The 24,283-nt window shown below is 41.0% G+C and overlaps 1 protein-coding gene across 3 annotated transcripts in view; it reads right to left on the bottom strand.

Annotated features, from left to right (window-relative positions):
- Positions 1 to 24,283, bottom strand: part of usp45 (ubiquitin specific peptidase 45) — a 95,357-nt gene that overhangs the window by 65,047 nt on the left and 6,027 nt on the right. For all 3 annotated transcript variants that reach the window (XM_033021032.1, XM_033021031.1, XM_033021033.1), the window contains exons 3-7: positions 22,337 to 22,506; positions 19,196 to 19,299; positions 14,652 to 14,749; positions 3,941 to 4,089; positions 3,409 to 3,504 (exon numbers count right to left, since the gene is read on the bottom strand). In XM_033021032.1, the coding sequence (XP_032876923.1) occupies positions 3,409 to 3,504; positions 3,941 to 4,089; positions 14,652 to 14,749; positions 19,196 to 19,299; positions 22,337 to 22,506 (617 nt within the window). The remainder of the gene's footprint in view (positions 1 to 3,408; positions 3,505 to 3,940; positions 4,090 to 14,651; positions 14,750 to 19,195; positions 19,300 to 22,336; positions 22,507 to 24,283) is intronic.

Here is a 24,283-nt window from a genome sequence, read left to right as displayed (position 1 = left end):
CATGAAAGCTGCAAAGTCTTTACCAAATCCCAGGCAAACTATTCTCCAGAACAAATATCAAGAATGAACAAAATAAAATTGAGTGGCTAACTGAATGGATTTAGATACAAAATGCTGAAGTAACTCAGTGGGACAGGCAGCATCTCTGGAGAAAAGGAATGGATGACGTTTCTGGTCGGACTAAAGTCTGAAGAAGGGTCTCGACCCGAAATGTCACCCATTCCTTTTCTCCATAGATGCTGCCTGTGCCGCTGAGTTACTCCAGCATTTTGCGTCTATTTTACGGTTTAATCCAGCACCTGCAGTTTCCTCCCACACACTGAAGGGATTTACTTGGCTACTGGGCCACATACCACAGTTCAGTTTCAACACTTCTGCTCTAGAAGGTGTCAGTTAACATTACCAATAAACACAGTTATCTAATAAAGATTTATTTGAATGTCTATCGGTTCAAGAGGGCAAAATATTATTGGAACAATCTATTTTGGTTAATTAAAACCAGAAAACCGTGTGGATGCTCAGCAGATCAGGCAGCATTTGTGGAAAGTGAGAATTAATACTTCATACTTCTGAACCGGAGAAAACAAGCACCTTTCAAGTAGTAGAGGAAGGGGTCATAGAAACATAGAAAATAGGTGCAGGAGTAGGCCATTTGGCCCTTCTAGCCAGCACCACAATTCAATATGATCATGGCTGATCATCCAAAATCAATACCTCGTTCCCAATAGCCCTTGATTCCCTTAGCCCCAAGAGCTAAATCAAACTTTCTCTTGAAAACTGGTGAACAAAGGGAGTATCTGTGGGTCAAGGATGTCCAGGTTGAATAATAGTTTTTTTGTGTCATCTGAGGGAGGCAAACGAATGCTGTTAACCACAGCTGATCTACTACAAAAATGTAATAGAGGAATATGAACAAGGGCAGTTACTGAGGTAAAAGGAAAATGTGCAAGAACGGTAAGATGTAGAACACTGGTCACTAGAAATCTAAATGATTATTATATTGAGATATGGTGAATATTTTTGTTTTGCATGCTATCCATTCAAATCACACCATATACGAGTACAGGTGCACAACCTTTTATCCGAAGATCCAAATAACGAAAACCTCCGAATAGCGGCCATTTTTTCGGTCCTTGAAGAAAGGTCCTTGAAAACGTTCACCGAGGGCGGCCCGCAGAGGTGACAGCGGAACCTCCGGTCGGTCCTCGAAGAAAGGGGAACTAAATCCCCATTCATAAAAGAGAAGGCGAGGGTATATTGCGCGGGAGGGTTAATAATTGACAATATGCTGCTGCCTGCCCGCTGAGTTAAAAAGTTCCCACGGTAGACTCACGATACACAGTGTTTCGTGAGTCTTGCGTGGGACCATTTTAACTCAGCGGGGCAGGCAGCAGCAGATTGTCGCTCGCTTCAGTATCACCCCACCTACACCCCTCTGCTTCCCGGCCATGTGTGTGACCCCCTTCCCTCCCCTCTCCAGCTCCCTGCCCATTGCACCGGCGCGGGGGCTTTGCACTGTCTTCAAGTCGGCGATGCCAGCAGGACCAAAGATCTTATAGCTCCGCTATAGGATCTTTGAGCAGGACCGTGCCAGTCACCGGAGACGTCAGGTCCAACGGGACACCGACCCCCAGGCCCACCGCAAGCACGGAGATCCCAGAGACCCACAGCCAGCAGCAGCCCAGCCCCGTTCCAACTCCAGAGGAAAACTGCAAACTGGCCGGAGACGTCAGGACCACCAGAAGCCGTTCCCCGAGCTGCGCCCCCTCGTCGGGACACCGACCCCCAGGCCCACTGCAAGCACGGAGATCCCAGAGACCCACAGCCAACAGCAGCCCAGCCCAGCCCCGCTCCAACTACAGAGGAACCTGGGTTGCGGATGACGGGGCGCAGCTCGGGGCGTCGTAGGAGTCCATCGGGGAGCGGGTTCCTGTTGGTCCTGACGTCTCCGGCCACCTGCCATCCTCCGGGAACTGTACCGCCCTTGCAGGAGAGTGGGGTTGTTTGCAGTTGCAGAGGGAGGGGGCAAGGGCGGTACAGTTCCCAGTCTTAGCTCCAGTCCAGGGGGGTGGCCGGAGACGTCAGGACCAACGGGACACCGACCCCCAGGCCCACTGCAAGCACGGAGATCCCAGAGACCCACAGCCAGCAGCAACTCCAGCCCAGCCCCGCTCCAACTCCAGAGGAACACGTAGGGGCAGAAGCTGATGGTGTGCAAGGTACGTCTTATTCTTGGGGTGGCGGATGAGGGGGCACAGCTCGGGCTGTGGGCAAACTGCCACTTGTCGCCGTAGCGGCCCATCGGGGAGCGGATTCCTCTGGAGTTGGAGGGGGGGGGTATTGTGCTGTTTGATGCCCCTGCTATCCCAGGGACAGGGAGACACAGCGGCTTTTTAGACTGGTGGGCAATCACTTCCAAAGTTCTGCCCACACAGTCAGTACACCTCTCCTACACTGCATTTCATACAGACATTTATTCTGCTAGAAAAAACTACATTGAAGACGCAAACTCGCGACCGAGTAACTGCCGGGAACAAGGCGCAAACTCGCGACCTTGCGGATATGAGCCGAGCACTCTACCACTGAGCCAGCCATTAAAATCTACGCTAAAAAATTTCCATTCCGAAGACCGACAAATTCTGAATTACGAAAAGTGTCTGGTCCCAAGGCTTTCGGATAAAAGGTTGTGCACCTGTACAATCAAACCAGATATGAGCACAATAGGTAGTGCAAAGAGAAAATAAAGTGCAGAATATAATGTTACACCTGCAGAGAAAGTGCAGATTGTTTTAAAAAGTGCAAGGTAGGTTGATAGATCGAGACTGTATCCTTAGATTATTAATATCATGGGATACTTTTGCAAATTAGGAAAAAGGCACGAGTCAAAATGTATAAAAGGTTTAAGTCAAGAATACAGGATCTTCCTGGGCTACGATGATTAAATATTCCAGACCACCCAAGCAACTGAATCATCAGGCAACTGAATCATCCTATCGCAACCAGAGAGCAGCGCTGAACTACTATCCACCACTTTGGTGACCCTCAGACTATTCTTGACGGGATTATGCTGGCTTTACCTTGCACTAAACGTTATTCCCTTATCATGGATCTATGCACTGTAAATGGCTCGATTGTAATCATTTATCGTCTTTCTGCTGACAGGATACCACCCAGCAAAACCTTTTCACTGTACCTCGCTACACATGACAATAAACTAAACTAAACAAAGCCCATAAACTCAAAAAAGGTTCAATTACTTGATTATTTTCTATAACCTCAGCAGATAAATCCCATTTCTGGATGCCCCCCCCTTTTGTAAAGATTGACAATAGAAATTTTGAACAGAATTACAATTCCACCTTGGCTCAACATCAGCAATCATTATTTGACAACAGTACCATCACTTACTAGGTTTGATTCTGTAGGTGGACAGATCTTTAACTTTGTTCCCTTTTCCTTCATCTCATGCATAAGATCACTAAGCAGATGAGTCTGAGCCATGTTCTGAAAGGAAGGTTGGATATTACAATAAAAATAATTCCTTGTTTCAAACATGCTACAAGAATGAACAAACCCAAATTTCATATCTTAAAATGTTTCCATATCATAAAGTATTTGTATTTTAATCAATCAATACTGCTTCCAGCTCCAAGAGTATTGCATTATTTACAAATTAGATCACTGTGTAATAATCCAATACTTTAATATACCAATTCAATAATTTTTTGAGAAATAATGTTTGGTTCGCCCTTAAAAGCATTGCACTTGAACATTTTCTCTTTCCACTAATCAAAAATATTTATACAATTATTACTGAAGAATTATTTCCAGAAATTCATTACTGTGGAGATAACGAAATAGAAAGAAAATGGAGCGTTAACAGATTAGGAATATACGGAAAAAGGCAAGATATAGTTTCAGCTACTTAAAAAAAACTTACTTGCATAACAGCATTAAAGAAGCAAGTATTTCCTAAATTGCTTAGTCCTTTGACAGGAACAGCCGTATTGTTGATTGTATGCTTCCCCCTCACGATTTCACTACATTCAGAATTTTCATCTTGACCTCTCGTCACTTTAGAATTTAAACCTATAAAGAGATTTAGGTAATTTTTTTAAACAAAAATTGGGAAATTTTAAATATAGCAATCATTGATCCTTACTGTACATACAGAACAGGCATATATTTAGGAATGAAAAATATTTTAAAAGTATATTTCAAATTTTCTCTTATGTCAAATAGTGCATGTGGATTTATTCTCATCCACTTCCCGTCTCAATTTAGTTTTGTTTATATTTTCTGGGTTTAGTTTAGTTACACAGCGTGCAAACAGCCCCTTTGGCCACAGAGTCCACACCGACCAGTGATCCCCATAAACTAGCACTATCCTACATGATAGGGAGAATTTACAAACTTTACCAAAATCAATTAACCTACCAACCTGCACATCTTTGGATGTACAGGTGTGTGAGAAAAGCTGAACACCCAGGGAAAACCCATGCAGTCATGGGGAGAACGTACAAACTCTGTACAGGCAGCACCCGTGGTCAGGATCGAACCCTGGTCTCTGGCGCTACAAGGCAGCAACTCTAATGCTGCGTAACCATGATGCCCCTTTTCACATTCATATCAGCCTAAGCCGTATATATTTATTCCTGAATAATGTCCAGAATATATAACTATAATACTTGGATAGGCTTACCCATTTAATTTTTTTCAGTGATATGTTTAATGGTTTGCAAGATTACAGTCAAGAATAATTGAAATACTATGATGAAAATGCAGAAACATTAAGAGAAGGAGAAGTTAGAATTTGATCTGTTGGTTTTTCACTTCTCCAGCTCAAGATGCAAAAACAAGCAAACAAGGCAGGTTATCCAAAATACAATCAAATAAGCACCTAATGATTGTAAGCCTCTGCAGCTGGGCCAAAGTTTAAGAAGCAAACAACAGAACACTAGTTTAGCTTATTGTCACGTGTACAGATGTACAGTTAAAAGCTTTTGTTGTGTGCAAACCAGTCAGTGGAAAGACAATACATTATTGCAGTCAATCCATTCAGTTATAGTTATGAAAAGTTGGCAAAGTGGTCAGTGATATGGTTAAGGGAACAATACTCTGAGAAGATATCCTAGTATGACAAATTCAAGGAAGCAAATGCGAATTGCTCTCATTTAAAATGTGTTTTGTAAACCTGTGCTTGAATATTGGCTCGTGCCACATTACCTATGCTTGCACAGAAAGTGTTTGGTGAAAGGTAGCAGGGAGCAAATCAATGCATCATGGAAGTAACAACAGCGACAAATTATGGAGAGTGAAAATGTACTTGTGTGGTTATTGTGAGAGATGCATTATTGAGATGCAATTTGTAATACTGTATTTAAACTGAGTTTAAAAAAATTATGCAAGTACCAAACATCTCATAAAATATTATTTACATTCTAAACAAATCAGAAGTGAAATAATTCTCTCAAAAGCATCCAGAAAACCCCCCAGCTAAGATTGAATTCTTCAGTTTCATGTAATAAACAGAAAAATATTGAACATAAATAAATCACCATAAAAAGGACCCCAAACATCTCAATTAAGCTTAACATAGGCAGATTTCAAATGATTTAATGATAATTAGTTCCGCTGCTTAAAATGCAGAGGAGTTATTAAGTGTTTCAATTGGGGAAAATGTCTAATAAGTTGTATACATTATTTATTTGTGAGCTTACATACATACCTCAAACTGTTATGCACTAGTTCAAGCCTTAATAGGATTAATATTAAATATTCAATCATGAACCTAGTTTTTGTCATCACAGATGACAGCTGAAAGTTTATTCGCCGCCAGCATCAAGATCTGCTGTGCTGGGTGCAGCTGCAAAAGGAAGCACTACTTGAATCACACTAGAAAACGGAACAGATGCCCAAAATTTCCCAGTAGTAAGTGTAACCAGCATGGAGACCTTGCTAATCTATTTGCCATATCACTTAAGTGTTGAGAGAGCAAGACGTAGATTGGCATCATTAATTTATATCCTAAATGAATAGTGTGGACATACCTAGGATAGTCCACAACATTGCAAATTCCATTAGGCAAAATATTCTGTATATTATACTATTATCTATATGGTTTTATACGTTAATGACCAATGCACATCAAATAGAAATAGCATATTAAAATCTAACCTACGAACACCAGAAATTTCAGAGGAAATAGTTTGTTGGAATTATTTTACATATTAACATCATTCTGACATAAATATGAATATAATGACAATAGAATATAATGATGGAGAATAAATTATTTATATGTGCTGGTTCATTTTATTTATACTGCTGAGTAAAAAAAATGTTCTCTTGAACAGGAAAGTAGGATACTTGGGAAGGCCAACATAATGTCCTTAGTGCAGAGCTGGTGGTGTCAAAGTGAAAGCTAATTGTCGTTTTGCCAACATTGCACCACAAACAATCCAATACATGCATTCCAGATTTTCAAATTCAAGTTCAGTCCAAGTTTGCATTTATTGTCACAGCCGTACGGCCTCGCGGGGCCGGTCCCACTTCGATCGCCGGAGTCGTATGGAGTTATGTGGAGCTGGTCCCGACATCGTGTTTAAAATTTGTGTGCGGCAACGGCCTGCCGGCCCGCAGCCACCTCGACGCCGTGTCACTCACTCGACCTCCGCGCCGCTCCCGCTTCTGGTTTGGTCGCGCTTGCCGCATGCCGTACGGCTCAAGCAACCACGTTAGGTCGCGCTTGCCGCATGCAGGCGCATGCTGGTGGGACCGGCCCTTTAGGACGCGCTTGCCGCATGCAGGTCGCATGCCCGTGGGACAGGCCCTTTACAATCACACCAAGCCAATTAACCTACAAACCTGTACATCTTTGGAGTGTGGGAGGAAACCGAAGATCTCGGAGAAAACACACGCAGGTCACAAGTTAAACGTACAAACTCCATACAGACAACACCCATAGTTAGGACTGAACCTGGGTTTCTGGCGCTGTAAGGGTGCAACTCTACCATTGCGCCATCGTGCCAATACCATGGCTTATTAAATTATTTTTGTTTCTCTTTCCTACGAAGGAGACTACGTAGCTCTCCTTCGGGTGCTCCCACATCCCAAAGACGAGCAGGTTTGTAGGTTACTTTGCCTGTAAATTGCTCCCAATGTGTGGGAATGGATGTAAAAGTTGGATGACATAGAACTAATATGAATGGGTCGGCCATGTTCAGCATGAACTCAGTGGGCCGAAGGGCCTGTTTTCATGCTTCAATCAATCAATTTGAAATGTTGGCACCTTTCTAAATCTTAGATCCTTACTACTCACCCCCAAACAGGACGTTATCCTCCTACAATTTCACTTGAACCTTTTGTACCATTCGTGGTTTTATAATTTTATGTAGAAATGGATCCAAGTGAATTACAGCATTAAAATTTAAGATCATTTCTAAATATCTGAAAACGCATCATCCAGTGCTCCCCAAAACAACGGTAAAGTCTTCTAGTTATTTTTCCAGGTTTTCTGCTTATTCTATTCATATCTTTTTTAAATTCAATCAATACACAAAATTACTAGTTTAACATCTTCATTTTCTGCACTCAATTGTTTTTGTTGTTCAAAATTCAAGAAATTCTCTCTTTGACAATTACATTATATTAGCCCTTTTCCTTCTTTCTCCCCCCCCCCCCCCCCCCCACCCCCCATCAGTCTGAAGAAGGGTTTCGGCCCGAAACGTCGCCTATTTCCTTCGCTCCATAGATGCTGCTGCACCCGCTGAGTTTCCCCAACATTTTGTGTACCTTCGATATTCCAGCATCTGCAGTTCCCTTTTGAACACATTATACTAATGACCTGTTGACTCACAAATTACATATGTGACCATTTTGCAGCTAAAGATGAAAAGGAAATCATATTTTTTCCAATTCTTGTAAATCTTGTAGGAGCCAAAAGAGTGTACATTGTCCAGTACAGTACGGAAACAGTCTACAGTCTCCTCAGTCCAGTCTATGACGAACGATACCAAATTAAACTAACCACTTCTGCCAGCAAATGATCCAAACCCCTCTTTGTATATTCATGAGGCTATTTGCAAGCATCTTAAATATCACGATTGTATCTCTTCCACCATCATTCCTGGTGACTGTTAACCTATCAATGCCTCTCATAATTTTATAATATCTATCAGGTTTCCTCCAGCCTTCCATACTCCAGAGAAAACAATCCAAATTTTTCCAACCTCTCCTTATTATAATATTGTTTAATCCATGCAGCATCCTGATAGACCTCTTCTGCACCCTTGTAAAAACCCTCACATTCTTCCTGTAATGAGGCAACAAGAACTGCATACAATATTCCATATGTGGCCTAACCAGTTTTATAGAGCTGCAATAATGTCCTGACTGATGTCTTCTTTACCACTATCTACTCGTGGTGTGACTTTCAGGGAGCTATGGACTTGGGTGCCAGGATGCCAGTTACTTAACAGTTAACCTATTTAACTTAATGCTGTTAAGGATCCTGCCATTAATTGTATACTTTCCACATATATTTGACATCCCAAAGTGCAACAGCTCACACGTGCCCAGATTAAACTCCATAAAGTGTAATTTTTTGGTCTGAGAGGTCATGGATGTTGGTTCACATCCTGCCAGGAGATTTAGCGTGTACTGGAGACAACATTGGTAGTACCCCTCCAGTGCTTGTTGTAGGTAGCCCAAGTCTCAAGAGAACATTATTGTCCAGTAGATCATGGGCTTTGTGCTGAGTTTCTCAGATCCCGATGTTTGAACATTTTATTTCTCAGATAGCCATCGGCCCCAAGTTACCATACTGAAAGCAATAGTAAATTTCATCATTACATCTGGCTTCACCTCAGATCTCACTGAAGTATGGAAAGTAGTTCACATTTACAAGGGACTATATGTGATCAGGCAATGTACATATTTAAATATGACATACTTCGTGAAAGATCATGTTCCTATTGATATTCAGAACCTAAAATAACCATAACATTCAAACTAAAGGCAATGTAATATCTAGTTAACTGTGGATTTCAAAAAAGTCATTAATTACATGGACATGCAAGTCTCTTACAGCCATCTTTTACTGCCTGGAGGCATTACTGGGCAAATTATAAGACCAGATCTACATTTGCACCAACCCAGTACTGGTATCTTACCGGTAGAAATAACTATGACCAGAGGGATAACTCTTTATACTGGCCCAAATAAATCAGGATTCACCCCAACCTTTTCGCTCCATCACCATTGCAGTGAAATGGTGATGGTTACATAAACTGAAGAAGCCTTGTATTCCAAATACCAAATAATGGAAAATTAGAAGTTCCATTTTGTGATTAATTTACACCATATTTATAAAAGTACTGGAGGAATTATTTAACTTAATAAAAAACATTATTTGCACGAGAGTAAAGTACTTTATCTAATAAAGTAAATTTTATTATGTCAAAATATTCTTAGAAAGAGGCAGGCAACTGTAAAATGCCTACGGACGAATCCCACATCTGGGACAGCATCTTAAGGTAAACAATGTTCACACTGCCATCTGGACCAAACTGCAGGCAAAAAATAAACCAGAAACATATGGAAAAGCAGATTTTTCTCTTCCCTGCAGCACTACAGAATGGCAAATGTCAAGCCCGAATTTGTCTACGCTTCACTGTGCTAAGCTTCACAGCACCACCTGGTTCTTGCTCAGCCACCAAATATGGATTGCACTGGCGCTGTGGAGCATATCCACAGGGCAAATTCAATAAATACATTCCACTTCATAGCTAAATGACATCTTAACACAAGTAGCATAGACCACATTTGTTCCTTTGAGTCCTGCTCTTATTAAAGCAAAGGAACAATTTAATTCACAATTCACAATTGTCAAATCGCACAAACATGTTTAATAAAAATTCAAATTAATTAGAATAGTTTTGAAAGTAAGTTGGCAATAGGAAAAAAAAATGCTTCAGAATAAAGGCTACACAAAAAGTGTTTCTTAGCACATGTGAATCTTCTAACACAAGCATTGGTGAATTCTGAAGCTTCAGTTTCTTTATGAAATGTTTTTCGATAAATTCAAGGAAGTGTTATTGGTAGTTTATTATTGCACGTGTACCTAGATATAATAAAAAGCTTTTGTTTGAGTGCTATCCAGTCACATCGAATCACATTATACATGAGTACAATCAAGCTGTACCACAGTACATTCATAACCTGGGAACTACAGGTCCACCACTGATGTTCCAGTAACTGGTTGTCCGGCACCACCTTTAATCCAGACAAATTACGATACACTTGAAATCCCCCCCAGAAGTCCCCGAGAAAATGTGGCACCTAGGCCAGGTGAGGTGGCCGATCTCAACCTCATCGGGACTTCCATGCCAATTAGTGGGTCGAATTTGCCCCCTCCGGCATTTGAATTTGGTGGCCTTGCACCCTGCATGAAATGGCATGAAACTGCACTTGCATTTGGTGGCCTTGCACCCTGCTTGAAGTGGTATGAAACTGCACTTGAATTTGGTGGCCTTGCACCCGGCTTGAAGTGGTAGGAAACTGCACTTGAATTTGGTGGCCTTGCACTCTGCTTGAAGTGGCATGAAACTGCACTTGAATTTGGTCGCCTTGCACCCTCCTCGAAATGGAATTTCAAGGAATAGCCGTGAGTCAACTGCTAGCCCACCAGCTATGTCTGAGCTGCCAACAAATCAGGCTTGATTGACTGAGCTGCCACCCCAAGAATCCACTTGGCCCACAATGTCCATACTAACCCTCTGGAAACCAGTCCCTTCAGCCCACACCACTCCCATTAGCGCTCCAAAGCCCCCTCACCCCCCCCCAACTGAACACCAATATTGGAATTGGTGGAGAGGTGGAATATTGCGTTGGGGGACCAGCCCTCCCGTGTGAACATGGGACCCAACGGGTCCCACTTAGTCTAGTAATTTCTATAAATACACTACATATGGACTATCAGAAAATCTCACTTTAAGTTAACAATTACCAGGAAGCCTTTTCATGGTAAATCACAAACATTTTTTAAGCACACATATCTGATGATCCCTGGAGACATATTGCTAAATCATCAATACTGCAACAAATTCAGAAATTAAAGAGTTATTTTTTGCAACAGACAAGACGAGCTGAGGAGAAGACTTCTTGAAAGCAGTTGTCTCCAATTTTACTGTCCTCGGCTATTTGAGATCCAACTTAAAGAATTAAATGACAAATAAACCATTTCGATATTTTAATTGTCAATATTACAAAAATAGCCTACCTTCTTTGCTATGTGTCTTGGATGCTGCTGGAAGGTTTACATTGCACATGTACCTCATCATACTAGTGCATATGAAAATAACCTCAGTGTGACGTGAACTGCATATTATTTCAATAACTAGCTGTATGTTTCTGACTGGAGTTGTTTTTTACATTGGGATCACTTTAACCAACAAAAAATCTCCTCCATCAAAGCATCTTTGCTTAGCTAATGTTTGGACATCAAACATTCCTACATAGAGCATACAAAACAGAGATGGGGCAATTAAAAGGGAAGATTGCAACAATCAAATTATCGTGAGTATGATTTTTGGATTATAAGTGTGCTGAGAGAAAAGATAGAAAGCTACAGTTACAAGTTAGTGTTGTAATTAATGGTCACCTTGCAAAGAGTCAGAGCTACAAAAACCTGAGTGGTTGGGATGGTGAGTTCTGCCGAAAGACGTCTGAAGTTGGCAAATAAGTAATGTTTTGCGTTAAAACAACATAATGATGTTTAAAGAGAATTATCAAAATATTAATGTTTTTTATCACAGTATTACAGTGCAGTTGAAAAAAAAACATTATGTATACTAAAGGACATCTCACCATTCAATACTTTAATTTAAATGCAGTTTCAAATTATATATAATTTGTGTAATACAATAAACTAAAAGCGTAAGTGATTTGCTTCTTGGTCCATGGATGGTGGGAAGTTACGTAAACTATAGCAGAAGGAAAGTTAAACTTAGTTAAAAGGAAGTCATCTTAAAGACAGTTGTGAAAAATCTCACCATTGGTATTAGTTTATTATCGTCACAGTGCTGTGATACAGTGGAAAAACTTTGCTTAGCTTGCTATTTGGGCAAATCATACCGCACAACAGTAGAATCAAACCATACACGAGTACAACAGGTAATGCAAAAGAGAAAAAGAGTGCAGAATATAATGTTGCAGATACAGAGAAAGTGTACCCTTCTTTGTGGCATTTGGTTGAGTTTTAATAAACTACTATTTAAAAAGTTCAGAATTGTACTGCTGTGTGCTTTATTGGATTTTCCACACTCTGACAAGTTTAAAATGCAAACCTGTTGTGCTGCTGCGAGTAAGGATTTCATTGTTCCGTTTCAGTATACAGGTATATGACAATAAAACACTCTCATCTCTTGTCATGTCCATTCAAACTTAAACGAATAGCTGCAGGAAAACCTACCAACAGCCTCGAAGAAAATACTTCCAGTAAATAGATGCTGACCATAAAGTTGAATATGATAAATGATCAAGTTCTATTTTTGTCATGTTGTAATAAAATAAAAAGTGAAAGTGAATGGAAAACAAATAGCATTTGATAGAAATCTTAAAATGAATTCTACTGAAAATGATTGATAATTAGAATAAAATTCTTAAATAGGTTCCATTATATTCATAATGACTTCTATTAGAAAAACAGAAAATGAGTAATTGCTGTGTAGAAAGTCAACAATTTAATACAGTACATTACAAAATAAGGACCAGAACATGAGATAAATACAGCACTGTGCCTGTACTGCACCTGTTTAGCCAGTCACAGATTTTGTAAACTACAACCTGTAATGCTACAATTGGTCTGCTATCCTACCCAGGAGTATAACATTCTGGGTGGCACATCTTGGGGGAAAAATACCCTTGGCCTCATCTTTTTATATAGCTAATGAGATCTCTTTTATTCCCTGACAATTCCCCTAAACAAAACTGGGCTAGTTACACTGAGTCACTGAATTGGCAATGCATTGTTAGCAGCTGTTTACATTCTTTTGGGATCCCAGCATGGAGATGAAAGAGATGATTTCAACCGATTAATGTAATTATCCCAACTATTCACGTAAGAATAATGTAATTAGAACATTTTTGCAGCTGAAGCCAACTACAGCAGAGATCGCATGGGAAACCAGGAGTCTGCTGACAACCTACTTCCCTTATATTAATACCAGATGCCATGAAATGTTGTTTTTGGAGTGTTGTTTAGGAAATTTTAGTTTATATAATTAAAAATAAAAAGATAACCTACGAGTATACTTAATATAACCAATTATCTAAGCAAAGTGGAATTTATTCAGATTTTTCAAGAGTGGGACACTTAACATGAGATTATGGGATGATCTTTATTAACTGACAATTATGAGGATGTAAAATGTGGTGTGCAGCAATATACTCTATGTATCACCAGATGGATGTTGTGACCTTGTGCCATGGGTTAAATTGAAAGTGCAGAAACGTTAAAAATAAAACAAGCAGCTAAGCTTTGATAATATCTATAACCGCAGACGAACATTGAAAAGATGTTTGGACAGGTACTTGGATAGGAAAAACAGAGGGATACAAGCCTGTGTAAGAAGGAACTGCAGATGCTGGTTTAAACCAAAGATAGACACAAGGAGCTGAAGTCTCAGGCTGCATCTCTGGAGAGAAAGAATGGGTGAAGCTTCGGGTCGAGACCCTTCTATTGCATTGCTGTGAGCACAGAAGAGTGAGCACGAAAGGGGCAGTTTCTGTGTTGTATCTTTCTATGATTCAACGTTATTTTATAAGGTTAGATACTCAGTGATACTTGGAAGTGAACCTGGAGGCCAGTCACATTTAATGCTAATACCTATGGGATTGTTCATCACGATTGTCTAAGATGATAACATTTATTCTCACCTTGGAAATCCCGACAGTTGAGGGCTTCATCTCCTCTCACAATGGCCCAGAATTGTAATGACCCACTCAGCTTTGTAGTCGGAGGAGATGTTAAACTTACACTTGCAGCCCTTAGCCATATGTCTATGTACAATAAGATAGACACAAAATGCTGCAGTAATCAGTGGGTCAGGCAGCAAAGGAATAGGTGACGTTTCGGCTCGAGACCCTTCTTCACTGATCTTCATCATCTGATGAAGGGTCTCAACCCGAAACGTCTGATGAAGGGTCTTTTCCTGAAACATTACGTATTCCTTTCCTCCAGAGATGCTGGCTGACCTGCTGAGTTACTCCAGCATTTTGTGTCTATCTTCGATGTTAATCAGCATCTGCAGTTCCTTCTTACACATGTGTACGTACAATAATTGAGTTACATTACTCAGTGATAGTCTTGATGCTGGCTCTGACATAGTTTATTATATCAACAATTTTACAAAGTAGAATAGTATTTATGCACCATCCGTTCCCATCTCCAATGCCAAGAGAAATTTGTTTATTCCCATCAAATAAGTACGCCAACATTCAATGAAATCCCCAATCATGTCCCACGTCACTGCATTGAATTTTACACATAACACTAAATAGTACATTTTAGGGCTAGTGTTGCTTTAATAGGGCATATGGTTGAGCTCTGTGCAAGCATATACACTACATAGATATAAAAATAAAATTACCTGAGTGCGTTTTTGTAGCATGTTTTTGTAGAAAATCCATCAAAGGAGTAAGAACCTTTTTATTGCAAGGTATTAATTCGTCATCACATTCATAGCACCTGTGAAGTTAAAAGAATGAGTTCTATTGAATGCAAACTGTGCTGAATCTACGCAAGCAAAACTTATTTTCTTCTGAAGTTCATATAATTGAAGCATTTGTCTTGCAACTGCAAACAACATCATTTTTTTGCGAAAATGCCTTAGAGGCAAAAACTGCAAAATGCAATTTACATGCAGACACTGGGAACAAATTTGTATTTCTCCGTAAGGTACGTTGTTTATTTCTATTATACTAAAACTCTTCCCTTTGTTCTTAACCATCTAAATGTCTATGTGAGCCAGGGTTGTGTTGGCTTTCTTTTAATCTCCTTAATTTGTATCTTCTTCGAAACGCTTGGCCAGAGCCTTCCCATTTTCACACATGCTACTCACATTTTCTCCGCCGACCGGATACATATCTTCCCGTTGCATTTATATATTTATGCAACTATATTGAAAAAGTTACTAACCATTTAAAAACATCTTCAAAATATTAAAGTTTTCAAAGTTCTAATTTTGAAGAAAAAAATGCCGACTGACGTCACAATCAACTCGCAAGGCACGGCAGGACACTCCGCGTGGGAGGGGCAATCAAGCTCTCCAACGACATTTTCAAGCTCGGGGCTTGGGATGGGCCCGTGACCGGCGCTGAAAAAGAAGCCGCCGGTGGAACCAAGGACGAGCCGGGGTCAGGGTCGTCGACGCCAGCCCGCGGCCCCATGGGGAGGCTGCTGCCGCCGGCCGAGCCAGACGACTGGGCTGGGGCTGGAGCAGAGCCTGGAGCTGGAATGAGGGCTGATCCCGGGGCTTGGGATGGGGCCGTGAGTGGTGCCCGAAAAATAAGCCGCCGGTGGAACCAAGGACTAGCCGGAGTCAGGGACAACCCCAGAGATGAAGATGGTGCCTGGACTGGAGACCATAGAAACATAGAAAATAGGTGCAGGAGTAGGCCATTCAGCCCTTCGAGCCTGCACCGCCATTCAATATGATCATGGCTGATCATCCAACTCAGTATCCTGTACCTGCCTTCTCTCCATACCCCCTGATCCCTTTAGCCACAAGGGCCACATCTAACTCCCTCTTAAATATAGCCAATGAACTGGCCTCAACTACCTTCTGTGGCAGAGAGTTTCAGAGATTCACCACTCTCTGTGTGAAAAATGTTTTTCTCATCTCGGTCCTAAAGGATTTCCCCTTAGCCTTAAACAGTGACCCCTTGTCCTGGACTTCCCCAACATCGGGAACAATCTTCCTGCATCAAGCCTGTCCAACCCCTTAAGAATTTTGTAAGTTTCTATAAGATCCCCCCTCAATCTTCTAAATGCTAGCGAGTACAAGCCGAGTCTATCCAGTCTTTCTTCATATGAAAGTCCTGACATCCCAGGAATCAGTCTGGTGAACCTTCTCTGTACTCCCTCTATGCAAGAATGTCTTTCCTCAGATTTGGAGACCAAACCTGTACACAATACTCCAGGTGTGGTCTCACCAAGACCCTGTACAACTGCAGTAGAACCTCCCTTCTCCTGTACTCAAATCCTTTTGCTATGAATGCTAACATACCATTCGCTTTCTTCACTGCCTGCTGCACCTGCATGCCTACTTTCAATGACTGGTGTACCATGACACCCAGGTCTCGTTGCATCTCCCCTTTTCCTAATCGGCCACCATTTAGATAATAGTCTACTTTCCTGTTTTTGCCACCAAAGTGGATAACCTCACATTTATCCACATTATACTGCATCTGCCATGCATTTGCCCACTCACCCAGCCTATCCAAGTCACCTTGCAGCCTCCTAGCATCCTCCTCACAGCTAACACTGCCCCCCAGCTTCGTGTCATCCGCAAACTGGGAGATGTTGCATTCAATTCCCTCGTCCAAATCATTAATATATATTTTAAATAGCTGGGGTCCCAGCAATGAGCCTTGCGGTACCCCACTAGTCACTGCCTGCCATTCTGAAAAGGACTCCTACTCTTTGCTTCCTGTTTGCTAGCCAGTTCTCTATCCACATCAATGCCGAACCCCCAATGCAGCGACCATGCAGCGGCCGAGCTGACGCCTGCAGTCTACAGCTAGGGTCGGGCTGAGTACGAGAACCAGGCCGAGTTCCAGGCCCTGGCGCTGCCCTCTCTCTATGCCTATCTCTCTCTCTGCATCTCTCCGTCCCTCCTCCCTCTCTCTCTCTCTCTCTCTGCTGTATCTCCCATCTCTGCCCTCTCTCTGCCTTCTCTCTCTGCCCTCTCTTTCTCTGCCCCTCTCTCTCTCTGCCCAACTCTCTCTGCCTCTCTATCTCCCACCCCCCCTCATCCCCCCCTCTCTAGGGAGTGGTGAGTATTGGTTCCTATGGGTGGGTGGTGGAGTATTGCGTTCGGGGACCAGGCCCCGCCGCATGCCCCCCTACCCCTCCCTCTCAACACCCCTACCCCTCCTTCTCTACCCCCCTCCTTCTCTACCCCCCGCCACCTCTACCCGCGTCTGCGCAGTTGGTGGCTATGCGTGTGGATAAGGCGGGGGGGCGGGGGAAAAGGAGCAAATTAATAATATTAATATATCGGGGGGGGGGGGTAGTATGTGTGTGACACTGCAGACCGCCTCCCCTCTCCCACAACCGCGCGTTGAGGGGATGGGACCCAACGGGTCCCACTTGGTCTAGTAACTATTAAAATGCTGAACTGAATAGATATGATTTAATCGAATGATACTCAAGAGAAAACATTCAGCAAAATTAGTTGATTTATTGCACTCTTAAAATGGTCCGATTTACATTTTGCTACATATTCTTCCTTTTCAAATAATTGTCCAATAATGTTGTGTTAAATCATCCTAAATTCACTCTAAGGAAAATAATGGCAGCGAGTATCAACAGGAGGAACAGGCCTACAATAATAATAAAGCAGTTGTGCATTTCTACTTCTGTTTCAGGGCTACTTATTCTCTGCTATTTCCAGGGATATACAATCTCCTCCACTAATTGATGGTGTATCATCAAAACTCCAAACTAAATACATATCTACCTGATGTTGGTTCAATCCTTCAATGGTTCTCTATATGCGGCGTTAAAAACATCGCGGAGCTGCGGGCGGCGGCGCTGAAACTTTACATCGGGAGCCTGGGATCTCGCGACGAGATCGCCATTTGAGCTCCATTCGGCGCGGCCTTGTCGGCTCCGGAAGCCACGGTCTCGAGTAGGGAGGCGGCCGTTCCAGGGTTCCCCAGGCCGCTGGGAGGGCTCTCCCGACGCCGGAACATCATCACCCGGCAAGGACGGCCTGGAACATCGGGCCTCCGTAGAGGCAACTGTGGAGGCCTCAATAGGCTATGGGTGGACATTGGGGATGGGACTGGACTTTGTGCCTTCCCCCATAATGGGAACCATTGTGGGGGGATGTTTTTTATGTTAAAGCTATTTATTATTGTTATGTTTGTATTCCTTTTTTAATGTGCTGCATTGGCAAAAAGAATTTCACTACATCTAGGTGTATGTGACAATAAATCAACCTTTGAACCTTATGTCACATGAAATGAGGTACAGTGAAATGCATTTTTGTGTGCAGTTCATTATAGGTATCGCTACGCATAAGCACTTAGATACATCTTGGATAAGCATCTCAGATACAGTATGTGTATTAGTACACTGAGACAATATAGAGTCGCCTGATTTGGCACCATTTTCGAGTCCCACAAACTGTGGTTTAACTCAGTGTTATTATTTAATGATAACACAAAGTAAAACTCAAATTCCACTGCACGACTATTCAGAAATCCCAACAGTTTGGTATCTAGGTCACCAGTTGAGGTTTTCAATTCTCACGAAGATAGACACAAAATGCTGGAGTAACTCAGCGGGACAGGAAGCATCTCTGGAGAAAATAGGTGACGTTTCGGGTCAAGACCCTTCTATAGACTGGCAGTCAGGGGGAGAGGGAGACAGATAATGGAAGGATAAGGTGGAAAAACAAGAGATCAAAGGGGACGTAGCTCAAGGAAAATGTAGAATGGATCATTGTTAGCTGAGGGGAAGGTGACAACAAGGCATACTATCAGTAAAATTTTATCAGGACTGAAACTAGTCAAACTAGGATTTTCTTTGATCTTCATCCCCTTTGATTTGTTTTCACACCTTCTCCTTATCTGTCTCCCTCGCCCCCGACTTTCAGTCTGAAGAAGGACCCTCGCCAATGTCTTGCAGAAATGTAACATGACCTCCTAGCCGCTATACTCAATTGACCGTAGGCCAACGTGCTAAAAGCCTTCTTGATCACCATATCTACCTCTGAGACCACATTTCAAGGAACTATGTACCTGCACTCCTAGATCCCACTGTACAACATTTGGTTATGTCCAAAGGTAGAAAGAGAAATTTAGAAAATTGCAAAATTTCCGTAAGATCAGTCTATACCAACATCTGCATTCAAATATTATAAACTTTGATGAATGAATACTGCTTATTAATTGTCATTCTTACCAAACGATCCACGACTCCAAACAGACTGCAATACAATGTGGGTCCAAATGAGTAGTGTGAAAATGCCTCAAAGAATGTTGCTCTTGTGAGTTTTGACCACAACCCTAATAACAAGTGCAAAATATAGTCAGTATTAAAAAAAATGACAATTTTCTATGTGCATTAATATAGCAAATGTTATCATTAACTAAACAATTAATGCAGAAACCTGAGCATACTAAATTTAAAGTTTCATCTAAAATGTGAAAATGAACTTGTCTATGTTAAATCAATACCAACTTCAGCTTATTATACTACTGCTTAATAAAGCACAACTTTATATTATCATTGAATCTTATATCTTTTAAGACTACACAGAGATGTAATCAGACAGAAATGAACTGATTTTAGGAAAAGTCATTTAAAATTTAGTTATAAAGTGGTGAGCCTTCAAGAGAATCTAAATAAAAAAAGTACACATGTAGGAACTTAGACCATATCAGCGCATGGGACCAAGATGGTACAGCCATTGCAAGAGAGATGTCGAATGCACAAGAACCCAGGATTGAAGGAATGGAAAAATCCAAGCAGGTTAAGGTTATGAAAGTCTGTTGAGTGCAAGCCCATGAAGAGATTTAAACTGGACATGTGATTTTCTGTACTATTTAATTATTTCACTTCCTGCCAGTTTGGATACCTGTCATTTGCTTACTCTGTTGTTTGTTACTCAGCACGTTTCCGGCCTGGGTCAATAATTTCCCTTCAATTCTGCAAGCTTAAACTTGCATATGAAAATGTTTTCTAATACGTTAGGTTCATACCAATATCAAGACATTCCTCTCATCCCTGGTTCCCATAAAAATCATCAGCCTGAAATATTAACTTAAACTGCTGAGAATTTCCAGTATTTTCTGCTTTCATTTCAGATTTCTAGCATCTGCAGTTTTTGATTTCCTGATATTCCCCATGTTAATTACTTTTACCTGTACAAATGGACACCACTGGCAAGGCACCATTATTTTAGTGCAACACTGAAGTATACCTAGATTGTAAACACATATCCTAGCAGAAATTTTCCACCAATTTATTTTCTTGATTTGGATGACAAATGACCATGGATTCAGATTTTAGATGGACCAAAGGACTATTCTAAATAGAATGAGAATAAGATAGGCAAGTGCCAGGGTAGAAATCAAGCATGGTCTTTCAAAAGGATGTTGAAGCATCAAATTAGATACTTCTAGTCCTACTTCTTGTGGTATTGGTGACCCTGGAGAAAACTGCCACATGCTAGAAATGCCAGTTCAAGTTTAGAATAACTACAGAAACTAATATCACTACACCTTTAACTGTCTAGCAAGCTTGGAAATCACTGTATAAATGTGAGGTTATCCAATAAATGTGAGGTTATCCATTTTGGTGGCAAAAACAGGAAAGCAGACTATTATCTAAATGGTGGCCGACTAGGAAAAGGGGAGATGCAGCGAGACCTGGGTGTCATGGTACACCAGTCATTGAAAGTAGGCATGCAGGTGCAGCAGGCAGTGAAGAAAGCAAATGGTATGTTAGCTTTCATAGCAAAAGGATTTGAGTATAGGAGCAGGGAGGTTCTACTGCAGTTGTACAGGGTCTAGGTGAGACCACACCTGGAGTATTGCGTACAGTTTTGGTCTCCAAATCTGAGGAAGGACATTATTGCCATAGAGGGAGTGCAGAGAAGGTTCACCAGACTGATTCCTGGGATGTCAGGACTGTCTTATGAAGAAAGACTGGATAGACTTGGTTTATACTCTCTAGAATTTAGGAGATTGAGAGGGGATCTTATAGAAACTTACAAAATTCTTAAGGGGTTGGACAGGCTAGATGCAGGAAGATTGCTCCCGATGTTGGGGAAGTCCAGGACAAGGGGTCACAGCTTAAGGATAAGGGGGAAATCCTTTAAAACCGAGATGAGAAGAACTTTTTTCACACAGAGAGTGGTGAATCTCTGGAACTCTCTGCCACAGAGGGTAGTCGAGGCCAGTTCATTGGCTATATTTAAGAGGGAGTTAGATGTGGCCCTTGTGGCTAAGGGGATCAGAAGGTATGGAGAGAAGGCAGGTACGGGATACTGAGTTGGATGATCAGCCATGATCATATTGAATGGCGGTGCAGGCTCGAAGGGCCGAATGGCCTACTCCTGCACCTAATTTCTATGTCTTCTGTTAATTTAAAAAAACAGCAGTTTCAGAAATAAAAACTAAGAAATATCTAATAATTTGCTGCTGAAAATGAAACAATAAAAAAATTCAGAAGACTTGCAAAATTCAAAGGAATTGCCCATTTGAATGCATATGATGGGTAAGTTTGTAAATAACATGAAAATTAGTGGTGTTGATAATGAGGTTAGTCTTAGACTGGAAAATGATATTGATCAGCTGATTAATTGCGCATAACAATGACAGACAGAATTTAGTCCTTGTAAATGTGAGGTGATACAATTTTGGATGTCTGATAAGGGTAGGACATGGACCATGAGTATTGAGAGGAGGGACATTGTGCACGTTCAAAGATTCCTGCAGGTGGCAGCACAGGTATAAACATTGATGAAGAAAGCATATGGGATGCTGTCTTCATTCATCACAACACAGAATATAAGAGCGGAGAGGCCTTGGTACAACTTTAAAAAACTTGATTAGACCAGAGTCAGAATTGTGTGTAGCTTTAGTTGCCACCCACTAGAAAGAACATGATTACAATGGAGAGAGTGAGGAGGTTCAAGGGGATACTCAAGGAACGGCAGGTGCTCGAATCTTGAGCAAAACACCAAGTACTGGAGGAACACAACGAGGCTTGGGGGAAGGAGAGACCATTCTAAATAGAATAAGAATAAGAGGCAAGTGACAGTGACAGACTCTCACACTTCTAGCTGTCTGTAAATTACTTAAGGACATTTGATATCAGTAAACTTGTAAATTTCAACCTTCAAATCTGCAAAAAAACAGGATAAATGTACAACCATTAAGCCAATGTTCAACAATATAATTTGTGGATAAATGTGTTTGATGTGCTAAAAGACCTTGGCGTATTTCATGCAAGTTCTTTCCCTTAAATTGTATTTGAGATTACAAATCTTTTTTTTTTTTAAACCAAGGAGACAATGCAGTTGATTTAAACAATTACCTGATAACCACACTTCAGGCACATCCAAATATTTGGTGAAACATCTGACTCTTCATCATGTGCTTTCAAAGTTCTGGCACATTCTGCACAAACTGACCAGTGATTGTGGATGACTGCTTTCTTCACTTGGATCAGATCCACCGCTCTGCCTGTATGCTGGCAGGCAGATCCTAAATGCATGATTAAAATAAACATGAAATCGAGATTTGATTTGGCTTGGTTTATACCAACTGTAAAGTATGTATGCGAGACCCCAATTCAAATTGTATGTTGTAATTCCAGGGTTTTATTAAACAAATTAAGTATTGATAGTTTAAATGTGTTCTCTGTAATGTTCTCAAGTATTTCATCTCATAATATGGAACTGCTTGAAGCTTTCATCTCATATTCATTACGAACTATATGTCAGGTGGTATGACTTTTGACACATTGTGCCCTTTTTGGCAGTAGCTGATTGAACAATGTGCTGGAGAAAATCAGCGGGTGAGGCAGCATCTATAGAGCTCCATAGATGCTGCCTCACCCGCTGAGTATCTCCAGCATTTTTGTCTACCTTCGATTGTTCCAACATCTGCAGTTCCTTCTTGAACAATGTGCTGGAGTAACTTAACGGGTCAGGCAGCATCCCTGGAGAACATGGATAGGTGTCGTTTCGGAGAACATGGATAGGTGACATTTCAAAACCTTTCTTCAGACCCAACTCAAAAGGGTCTGAAGAAGGGTTTCGGCCCGAAACGTCGCCTATTTCCTTCGCTCCATAGATGCTGCTGCACCCGCTGAGTTTCCCCAGCAATTTTGTGTACCACCCAAAACATCACCTATCCTTGTTCTCCAGGGATGCTACCTGACCCACTGAGTGTTTCTCCAATACTTTGTATTTGAGTATTAACCAGCATCTACAGTTCTTTGATTCTACATTACCAGCTACTGCATCAGTTAGTTGCATGTTATTCACCAATAAGGGATATTAGGTTAGAAGCTCAATCTTAATTACTTGTCTTATTAACAGCAATATAGAAGAAATTCTGACTATTACAAGTTTCAAATTATGGCAATTCCAAATGTTCCTTGTGCCATGCATCAGTCTACTACATGTTGCAAACAAATATATGTTTTGATCCTATCTGGTAATGTCATATATTTTATATTTATATATATTTACGTGTATGTGTGTCTGCATGTGCGTATGTATGTATATAATACATATACATACATATACCCATAATACATATATATATATACACACACACACACAATATACACACGAGGAAGGGTTTCGGCCCGAAACGTTGCCTATTTCCTTCGCTCCTGCTGCACCCGCTGAGTTTCTCCAACATTTTTGTGTACCTTCGATTTTCCAGCATCTGCAGTTCCTTCTTAAACACATATACCCATACACATACATCTGTCTATCTGTCTATCTGTCTATCTGTCTCTATCTGTCTATCTGTCTCTATCTGTCTATCTGTCTCTATCTGTCTACCTGTCTCTATCTATCTATCTATCTATCTATCTATCTATCTATCTATCTATCTATGTCTATATCTATATATAATTAAATGCCAGTTTCAAATCTACATCATCCTCTCAGACTTTCTGTGAAACAGCAATTTAACTATCAATGTTTAGGAAGGATCTTCAGATGTTGGTTTGCACTAAAGATAGTTACAAAATTCTGGAGTAACTCAGCGGGTCAGGCAGCGTCTCTGGAGAAAAGGAATTGGTAACGTCCCAACCCAAAACATCACCTATCAATGTAATTTAGTCAGTCAATGGTTACATTTCTAATTTGTGGTTTTATTTTAAACTCACACACCAAAGCAATAATACCTAATGAAAGCAGATAAAAAACAAATATAATTTCCAGGGCATCATACATCAACCATCAAGTTATAAATAAGCTTGCTATATGAACAATTCTAATGTCATACTTTTATAAAACGTGGT

Source organism: Amblyraja radiata, chromosome 5 (genome assembly GCF_010909765.2).
Source record: "Amblyraja radiata isolate CabotCenter1 chromosome 5, sAmbRad1.1.pri, whole genome shotgun sequence".
Classification (NCBI taxonomy): domain Eukaryota; kingdom Metazoa; phylum Chordata; class Chondrichthyes; order Rajiformes; family Rajidae; genus Amblyraja; species Amblyraja radiata.
Note: the sequence above shows the minus strand (reverse complement) of the source record. Positions and strands in the feature narration are given on the sequence as shown.